Raw genomic sequence first — 10043 nt, 5'->3', positions numbered from 1 at the left:
TCTGTAGGCCATGCTGGTGGGAGAGCTTTCGCAGATCACTTGAAGGACTGCCATGGCTATTGGGTTTAATTCATACTGTAGAGTGACGTCATTCGAATCCCATTGGGCAATTCGGGCATCCCAAAGATCCTATCACGTGCGTACTCCTCGATTATGCAACTTGTGAGCCTTTTGCATTTGCAGTAGCACCTGAGGCCTACCCTCTTCTACATTGCATAGTGACCACCAGATTCTTTCCCCAAGGGTTCCATCGTCACAATAAGTGGGCGTTGTCCGACCCAATGTAAAGAGGAGAGAATTTCCTTCCACCCAGAGACCAGACCATGGATTAAGGGGGATGCTTTAATTTGACATTTGCCTCTAATGGCTATGAGATGTCCCCATGTCAGTCTCGGCCACTTTCCTGGAAGATCCTTAGCTTATAGGAAAAATTTGATTATTACCCCCTTTCTTGATCCTCTACAACCACTTAAGTGTGAGGGCTTTGGCATGTGGGGCTAAGCCAATTAACCCCCTTTCTTGATCCTCTACAACCACTTAAGTGTGAGGGCTTTGGCATGTGGGGCTAAGCCAATTAACCCTAGCCCCCCATCTACCTAGGCGCATAGACTTGATCCCATGAGACTATCTGCTAAGCTCCTCCTCTCATAGAGTTACCCCATAGGAAGTCTTTGAACAACTTCTTTGCCTTATTCTAGTCAGTGCGGCTCAAATGTGCATACAGATGTTATGAACACCATGTATGAAGTGCAAATATGTTTGAGGATTACCAACCTCCATGCAAATAAGAGCTAGGCATGCAACATGCACCAGCCTACACGCATTTGATGGTTGAACACTTTTCAAAAACCTTCAAGAAGATGAAAATCGCTATCATTTTACGGCTACCCCAAAAAAGTGGTTGCCGATGCTATCGTCCCCACTTAAAGATTGTTGCATGCGACATGAACCATGAAGCCTACACACATTTGATGGTTGAACACTTTTCAAAAACCTTCAAAAACCTTCAAAAACCTTCAAAAAGAAGAAAATCACTATCATTTTACGGTAGCTATCCCAGAAAAGTGGCTGCCCATGCTATCGCGCCCACATAACGACCATCCGTGACCTCACCAAACTAAAAAAAGGGAAGGGGGAGTGTGACGCGTCGCGCGTTTTTGGTGACGCGTCGTGCGGTTGGGATTTCTATCCGGAGGACTTGGTGCCCGAGGGGTATACTTGATCGCCCCGAATATAATGCATCTATATGGGGAGAAAGTGCTCGGAGTGGCAAGGTGGGGAGGGCATCCCTCGGAGGCACTCGGCACCCATGAACACCGCCCGCACCCGGGAAAGGCCTATGTGCCTACCCGTGCGTGAGTGCGTCTAGGTGCCTACCATGGGTCCATGATCCGCCGGCCCGGCCTCATCTCGGCCCGTCGGCACGGCATGGCTCACCGGTCCGCCGGTCGGTCGTTTTTGGTCCCGTCGGCGTTTTCGGTCCCGACTCTGTCAAGGTGGGGAGGGCATCCCCTGGAGGCACTCAGCACCCATGAATACCGCCCGCAACCGGGAAAGGCCTACGTGCCTACCCGGTGCATGAGTGCGTCTAGGTGCCTACCATGGGTCTATGCCTTGCCACTCCTAGCACTTCCTCCCCATATAGATGCATTATATTCGGGACGGTCAAGTATACCCCTCGAGCACCGAGTCCCTCCAGATAGAAATCCCAACTGCGCGACGCGTCACCAAAAACGCGTGACTCGTCTCACAGGGAGGAATTGAGATCTATCCCATGAGGAGGTTTTTTTTCTATGTGAAGAAGGGAGCCCGGACACACAAATACCAGTAGGCTTATCCAATTATGATCAGTGTAGAAAGGATTGGAATGGTAAATGAATATAATGGCAAAAACCAATCCTCGCTGCATCCTCAGATAGGCTACGCTATGGCTGCCTCAACTGCGGTTGCCACGGGCGCAACATCCACTTCCTCCACCTCCTCCCTGCTGTCTCGCCACACCCACTACATTACTTTGCAGCAGCTGAGCCAAAACCGTCTATGGCGCTCCTTTTCTCTCCCCTTCAGATCCTTCTCTGCAGCACCATCTCGCAGAAACCCTAATCTTCTGCTTTTACCCCGGGCACAGGCGGATGAGTCCTTGTCCGCTAATTCTTCCGCAGCAGGGGCCTCTGCAGACTCCGTAGTAGCCCAAGTAGCGGTGCTGGAGGAGGAGCCTGAAACGCCGGGCGTCGCTTCGAAGACTACCAGCAGCAGCAGCAGGAGGCCTTCTCCTCTTGAGCGCGGGGGTACCCTCTCCGGTTCCCAGGCTGCCGGCAAGGATCCCAGCCTGGCCGCCCTGGGCAAAGCGGTGGCCAAATTAGCATTTTCCGGTTCTTTTGAGGATGCCCGATGGAAGAACGGGACATGGGACCTCCAGCAGTTCACCCGCGATGGCAAGGTTGACTGGGATGCTGTCATCGATGCCGGTAGGTCCTCTTGCATTGCTCCTCAGAATTTCCAGGGTTTCTTCTGGCTTTAGGGTTTCCTGCCGATTGAAGGGTTTAGGGTTTCTTGCTGATTGTAGGGTATCCTGTTCACCTTATGTATCTATGTGGTTTTTAATCTACATTTGACTCACATCTTCCATGGTGTGGTATCCCTTCATGCATCTTGCACATCCTAAGTTTTCTACCATGTTTCTGATCTGCATGCTTCCTGCACATGCTATGTTTTCTAGTATTGCATGCATCCTGCACATCCTAAGTTTTCAACCATGTTTCTGATCTGCACGCATCCTGCACATGCTAAGTTTTTTACCTTGTTTCTGCCCTAACATAGAAGTATGGGAGGAAAGCACCCCCTATGTTTTACAACATTGAAGAATATTGTGAAAGGACGGTGCTGTACTTTATCCGCTTCTAATGCAGTCCTTACATTGATGTAAATTGAATATCATATGCCGCTCATCTGATGCAGAGGTCCTCAGAAGGAAGTGGCTTGAGGAGAACCCGGAGGCATCTAAGAATGATGACCCCGTGGTCTTCGAAACTTCTACCATTCCATGGTGGGCGTGGGTGAAAAGATTTCACTTGCCAGAAGCAGAGCTATTGAATGGTATGATGGGGGATACATTTTAATATGTATGATTGCAGGCATTGATATGTCAATCTAGGTTAAGTTTGCTTACATGAACCTTCCTGCAGGGCGAGCTGCAATGATAGGTTTTTTTATGGGCTATGTGGTGGACAGTCTAACGGGGGCTGGACTTGTAGACCAGACGAGCAATTTTTTCGGCAAGCTTTTGTTGCTTATGTCTGTGTTGGGAGTTCTATTCATCCGGAAGAACGAGGATGTTGAAAACCTAAAGCAGTTGGTCAAGGAGTGGAATTTCTATGACAAGCAATGGCAAGCAACTTGGCAGGAGGAGCAGGCATCAAGCTCGAAGAGAGAAGAATAAAGCCTGATGCGATGCTTGTGTTTTCGGGCAATGAAGGGAGGTGCTTTCGCATCTTCTTTTATACTGGCATGAGAAGGGAGGGGAGGTAGCATTTCATTTGAGGATTGAGTGGGATTCAGATGTCGTCATGAATAGTCGAATATTGGGAGGGAGCAATGTGGATTCAAGATTTTGTAGAGACTTTGTTACCTATTTACCTTTTTGAGTTTTTTATTGAGATGTTTGTGGAGAACAATGTTTTCCCACAGTATTGAGGTCTTCTCAAATCTTGGATAGGGCTTCTCATGTGATTCAATGCAAATAGAAACCAATTTTTTAGCAGCTGTGAACATTCTTTCTCTTTCTCCTAATTTGTGTTCAGAAGTTGGTTTTCTATGAGGGGTTGGTTCTTAAGGTTATCTCAAGAGTGTTGAAGAACTGAGAGAGAGAGAGAGAGAGAGAGAGAGAGAGAGAGATATTGATACATACAGTTGCAGTCTCATTAGGTTCATTAATGCATAAAGGCCCTTTCCTTGTCGCGGTGGAGTTGGTATTACTTCTATTTTTCACAATGCCACCAATTTTGTCAGGTAATGAAGGTCTTGCTGAGCCCAGAAAGCTTATTAATTTGTAGAAAGATGCTCGATTTGTGTGAGCAATGTACCAGTTCGTCTTGGAAAAAAAGATGCTGGCCAGCCTATAAGGCTTTCCAAAAGATTTCGTGGATTGTGATAGCAATGCCCCAATTTGACTGAGACTGATAGGGGTAGGGTAGCCTTGATCAGTCAATTAAGGCCAGATGCCTAGTCAGCAGCATGGATTAAACATCTTGTTAATCTAGTCTCTAATGAGATAGAGGATGATTGAATATTAAGATGTAAATGACTTCCATGTGCTGTAATAGTCAAATAGTCAACAAATTTTGAACCAAAAAACTATTATTGGTGTTCTCAATCTAAGTATTTTTATCCAGGATTTCCTGTGTGAGCAAAACCAACTGGGGCAAAATTTTGCATGGAAAAATCCGAGAGTAGTTAGAATCAACTCTACGTTGCTTACTGTCATCGAGGAATTTGAGCTCCACCATTAGCACTGGACCTACAAGAAACTGCACACCATTGGCAACTAGTAATTGTGAGTGGACAAAATGTGGAAGCTCAAAGTCCACATTTGCTATATTTGGAGGCCTTTAGCAAGCTGGTAATATAAAAAATAATCCTTTAAAATTTATGATCAATCAATATACATAGTGTGCTTGATTACAACGTTTTGTAGGTGTATTAATTAAATGCCATTGACCAGACGGAATGTGGCATTTAATTAATACAACCCATGTGGCATTTAATTAATACAACCTTAGGGCATTAGTTACCCACCACCCTCCTCTCCTCCTCCTCTCCCTCTCCCTTTGTTCGTTAAATGAACCCTTTGAGGCTTACTGTAGAGAATTGTGAGACCTTAAATAGAAAGGATATGTGTGTTCATGCAAACAGGTAGCATATGGGTGAATGCATGCAAATAGAAAGTATATAAATAAAAAGGATACGGAGGGGCATAATTTCATTGACTTTTTCAAGCATTAAACATTACATATTAAAATGAAACCTTAAGAAATCACTTTTATTCTTTAAAAATCTCACAAAATATTTTTAATAGAAACACAAAAAAAACATTTCGGTGCCATATATGGTTCTTGCTAGACATCTTATTAACGTTTCTTTGGTATCAAAGATTTACCATATATCGTCTTTACCATGAGTAGCAAATAAGTATGTCATACACCTGATACATTGGAATTTTTAACTTTAATTTTCTTTCTATAATAATTAACCTCTCGTTAATTAAATTAATTACTAGTTAGTGCTCTCGAAGTAGAGAGTCCCGAGGTTAAGGGTTCGATTCCTCCTTGTCGGTGGCACCTATAACGTCTCGTTAATTAGATTAACCACCGAGGTTAAGGGTTCGATTCCCCCGTCACGTTAATTAGATTAACCACCGAGGTTAAGGGTTCGATTCCCCCTTGTGGAAGCGGTGGCACCTATAACCTCTCATTAATTAGATTAACCACCCGCTATTGCAGTGGAAAAGTGGGATGTAGAGAGTCCTGAGGTTAACTGTTCAATTCCCCTTGTGCAAGGCACGCATGGGTGTGTGGATATTGATATTGTTGCTAATTCGGAAGAGTAAATCAGATTAATCACTTCTTAATCTCTTGCAGTGGCGGTGGCACGCATGGGTGTGTGGGTATTGGTGTTGTTAATTAATTAGTTTAATCACTTGTTAATCTCTTGCAGACGCATGGGTGTGTGGGAATTGATGTTGTTATTTCAAATTTCGAGCTAATACGAGATTAATTAGATTCAACCACTTGTTAATCTGATCTAAGGATGCTCGAATGTTAACTGTCGTCCTGCTATAGTGTGAGCAAAATCAACTGAGACAAAGTTTTGCTGCAGTAAATAAGTGTGAACTAACTTCATATCATTGGACAGGAAGCTTGGAAATTCTTTAAAAACAGCAGAAATCTTCCCTGATTTGCACTATCCATTACCTGAAATCTCAGCTCCACCGTTATCACTAGACTGTGGATCTCAAGAGCCCTTACAGACATTGCAATGTTTGCAAGTGATCCATGGAACCATGCTCTTAACAAAGATACAAGATAAGAGCCAAATTATTAAGTGGATTGCCACCTAGTAATTGTGGGTCAAGAGCCCTTACAGTCACTGCAATGTTTGCAAGTGATCCATGGAACCATGCTCTTAACAAAGGTGCACAATAAGAGCCAAATTAGTAAGTGGTTTTCCACCTAGTAATTGGGGCTCAAGAGCCCTTACAAGTCATTGCAATGTTTGCAAGTCATCCATGGAACCATGCTCTTAACAAAGATGCAAGATAAGAGCCAAATTATTAAGTGGTTTCCCACCTTAACAAACATGGGATTAGGTCAAGGACAATTTCATGACTGTGCTAAGAGGCTGCCAAATATGAATGTGGGAAGGGTGGCACAAAAAGGAGACATGGGCAATAATTCAAGCTAAACAAGCTAGTTAGTAGATTTTGCTTTTTCTTTTTTTGTTATTGATCATACTTTGAAGCTTTTATGGCCCATTTCTTATATTTGGTTCCACACATGAGATCATATTTGGCTGTACTATAGTTAATCTCTCTCTCTCTCTCTCTCTCTCTCTCTCTCTCTCTCTCTCTCTCACACACACATTCACACACACACACACACACACACACATCATTTGTTACTTGTTAATTTGTCATTTTGATAGTTACTTTCAAATTCTTGGGTAATACTTTACTCTTCTAAGCTTTTCTAATTTTTGCATAAAACTAAAGCTTTGTTTTCTAAATCCTATGGACTACAAAAGCTTTAGGCTAAACCTTATAGTGTAATTAGAAAATTCATTTGGTAGCTTTATGCGGAGTTGTAACCACTCATATTTTGGGTATATGGTTGGTTGCCTTCACAATATTTCTATTTTTGGGTCTGCATGGCCTACTTTGAAAGGCTGCAACCTCTGTTAAATAAGCAGAGTTATTTCTCGCCTTCACTCTCTTCCTATTTTCAGGTCGGGCCTAACTGTAAGGTAGACAACCTCTCCTATAGGGATTTTTTACTCCTCCTAGGAATATGCGTTTGCGTGGAAGGATCATATCTACTATGGCACATCTGCAAGCCATATATCTCATCTATTCGAGTGAGTTTTCTAACTCACCTAGTTTGATTGCAGTTTTGTGTGGTATTGATACCTATACCATGTCTATAGTTCTCACTACCGCTACACAGGTACTCCCATCCACATCTATTTTTAGTCTATGATTGATGTTGTGCAAGCTGTTGAATGGGATGGTTGCCCTCTGATAGTTGGGGTTGCCATGACCATATTGGCATGGATATATACATGCTGATTTCTTGAGTTTTTTCAGGGTTTTGATTCACCCACACATACAATTTTCAATATATATTTGGTGCTTTCAACTTTATTGTGATGGTCTTTTGCCCTTTGGATGTCGCATTGGCTCAAGATTGATACTATGAATTGTAGCGTTGGTATGCTTACCCTATCATTGTTGGGGATGCCTTGCATGTTTGATAATAAGGGATGCTTTGGGTGCCTACAATTTCGATACTTTCAACTGAGTATTTGGGAGTTTTTGTTTTTGGTTTACCTCTCAGAGGTTGGGTAAACCACTCTATTTGTCCTTTAATGATTATGGAACTAGAAATATGATAAAAACCTTGAAATTAATCATGGATATAGAGACACACACACTAGCTACAGGGAGAACCCATTAGGACCAAAAATGGAAAAAAAAAAGATCGTTTAAGGATTAGATTAACTTTCTTAATCAAAGTGATTTAACTAAAATAGTAGAGATAAATAGCTATATTAAATGCGCCTTTTTTACCTATATTTAGAGGATAGTGTCTTTAATATGTCATCCATCACGTATCTATAGTGTCTTTAATTCACCTATACTTGACAGCTGTCTTACCTACTTTAGAACACTCTTGACTATTTTTTGAAATAAGCTTATTCAAAAAATTTGAATTCATAACATACTTCTCTCTTCCATAGAGCATGACACGTGTTTTTTTCTCTCTTTTCTTTTTATTGTCTCTAACAAGAATTTGGATCTTGGGGACGCACATCACTTACTATCATACGGATCAAAACATATAAACTTTAACCATTACCTTAAGGAAGATAGCATAAACCATAATTAAAATAAAACACCTGAGAGAGTATTGGGTGCAATCTATCCTCCCTCAAGAAGTGTTGGCATCCTCCCACTTCTTGAGTATTTATGTTTTTATTAATAAAAATAGCCCACATGCCAAAAATAGTTGCATGCTTATGCATGGGCTTGCCCTTAGGAGTTACTTTTACAACAAGCTTAGATAAATCCTTCCTATCTAAACCACTAAAGGAAAAATACATAAAGAACCCCAAGGGCTAATTCACGTGCAACAAAATCAATAAGTCCACGCCCAAGTATAACAAGAGTGGGCATCCACACCTGAGTATAACAAAAGTGGGCGGCCCACAATAATACAAAACATCTCGTGTAGATACTATGGCCAAAATACCAAAAATTAGAACCTTCTCGGTAATAGCTCATGCCATATCACCGCCATCATGTCCATCATATCCCAGCCATACTTGGCTTACGAGCACAAAGCTCGTCAATCTCACCAACCTACAAGTTGTCCACTCAAACACATTACACATTAGCAACACGTGCTAAAGTTACACAACAACACATAAGCATTAAATATAACACTTAGTTCCAGCCATCCCTAAATTCATATGTCCTACACAAGGAATATTCATAATCACCCAAGTGCCATGCTATGAATATAGTGGTAATTAGGCATTCCCAATCCACAATTGGATGGATGGACAAACGGTAACATCCCTACTGCCTAGGATGTCCTCAATTGCGTCATATCAACTGGCCCGTGTTTGAAAGTAAGATTGGATGAGGTCGGGGATAGGCGCAAAGAAACCACTTAGGCATCCATTTAGCATTCTCATGGTCAAAAGGTCAAAAGATATCTATTATACATTGTACCTGTGTGAGTGGTAGTGGTCTCATGGTCAATAATAGCTTTAGGTTGAAGTTCTTCTACCTGGTCAACAAGACTAAGTGCTTCCTCATATACAGGATGTGTAGAAAGTGGTCCCTTCTTATAAGGTCTCAACAGACTGATATGGAAAGAATTATGAATTCTCCAATGAGAAGGAAGTGAAAGCCTATATACTAGGTCATTAATTTTATGAGTAATTTAAAAAGGACCATAAAAAGGAGGAGCTAACTTAACAGCAAGGTTAGTCTCAACACTTTTAAGACGTCTCTTTTCAATACGAAGCAAAACATCTTGACCTGCTTGAAAGACAATGTGTTTTCTTTTCTTATTGGTGTGTTTCTTTTGTGCTTTAGAAATAGCATTGCGAACATGATCATGAATGGAAGTAAAATCAATGGTGAACTGATATGCAACTTCACTAGTGTGTGATAAACGAGTGATAGGAGTATGTAAAACTCTGCCATACACAATTGCAAAAGGTGTTTTTCCAGTGGGTGTATGTGGTGACGAGTGTGTTATTATATGCAAATTACAAAATATAGATATACCTATACCATTATTTAGGTTGTGATGAAACATATGCACAATTAAATCCAATATTGTGCTATTTATCACTTCAGTTTGACCATTAGATTCAAGATGAAATGCAGTGGTGCCTAAATTATCAAACAATGTAGTCCAAAAATCATTGCAAAACTTAGAATCTCGATCAGAAACAATCATTTGTGGTAAACCATGATGTGTGAAAATCTGTTTCACAAACAAGTGTGGAGCTTGATGTGCAATAAGAGTCTTTTTACAAGGAAGAAAATATGCCTGAATCTATCAACAATAGTCCAAATCATATCATTATGGCTTGCAGTCAAGGAAAAACCAATGATAAAGTCCATAGAAATCCTTTCCCAAGGAGCGTTAGGAATTGGAAGAGGCAAGTTGCTTACCCTTGTAACTTTTCACTTTTTGACAAACATCACATTCAAAAACAAATCTAGCTACATCATATTTCATTTTAGGCCAACA

The 10043-nt window shown here is 41.5% G+C and overlaps 1 protein-coding gene across 1 annotated transcript; it reads left to right on the top strand.

The window, feature by feature from the left end:
- The first annotated feature begins 1872 nt into the window (after nt 1-1872).
- Nucleotides 1873-3753, top strand: LOC147606418 (light-harvesting complex-like protein 3 isotype 1, chloroplastic). The gene is made up of 3 exons (XM_086791942.1): nt 1873-2468; nt 2959-3096; nt 3186-3753. The coding sequence occupies exons 1-3, from the start codon at nt 1928-1930 to the stop codon at nt 3437-3439; spliced, it is 933 nt and encodes a 310-aa protein (XP_086648068.1). The 5' UTR covers nt 1873-1927; the 3' UTR covers nt 3440-3753.
- Nucleotides 3754-10043: the final 6290 nt, after the last annotated feature.

This window comes from Cibotium barometz, chromosome 57 (assembly GCF_041138505.1).
Source record: "Cibotium barometz isolate CiBa-2024 chromosome 57, ASM4113850v1, whole genome shotgun sequence".
NCBI classification, from domain to species: domain Eukaryota; kingdom Viridiplantae; phylum Streptophyta; class Polypodiopsida; order Cyatheales; family Cibotiaceae; genus Cibotium; species Cibotium barometz.
Note: the sequence above shows the minus strand (reverse complement) of the source record. Positions and strands in the feature narration are given on the sequence as shown.

What these genes read in the sequence shown, in the direction of transcription:
- LOC147606418 (XM_086791942.1), top strand. Translation starts at nt 1,928, where the DNA reads ATGGCTGCCTCAACTGCGGTTGCCACGGGCGCAACATCCACTTCCTCC. An exon ending in GGATGCTGTCATCGATGCCG is followed by an intron (nt 2,469 to 2,958) that starts GTAGGTCCTCTT and finishes CATCTGATGCAG; the next exon opens with AGGTCCTCAGAAGGAAGTGG. An exon ending in AGAAGCAGAGCTATTGAATG is followed by an intron (nt 3,097 to 3,185) that starts GTATGATGGGGG and finishes ACCTTCCTGCAG; the next exon opens with GGCGAGCTGCAATGATAGGT.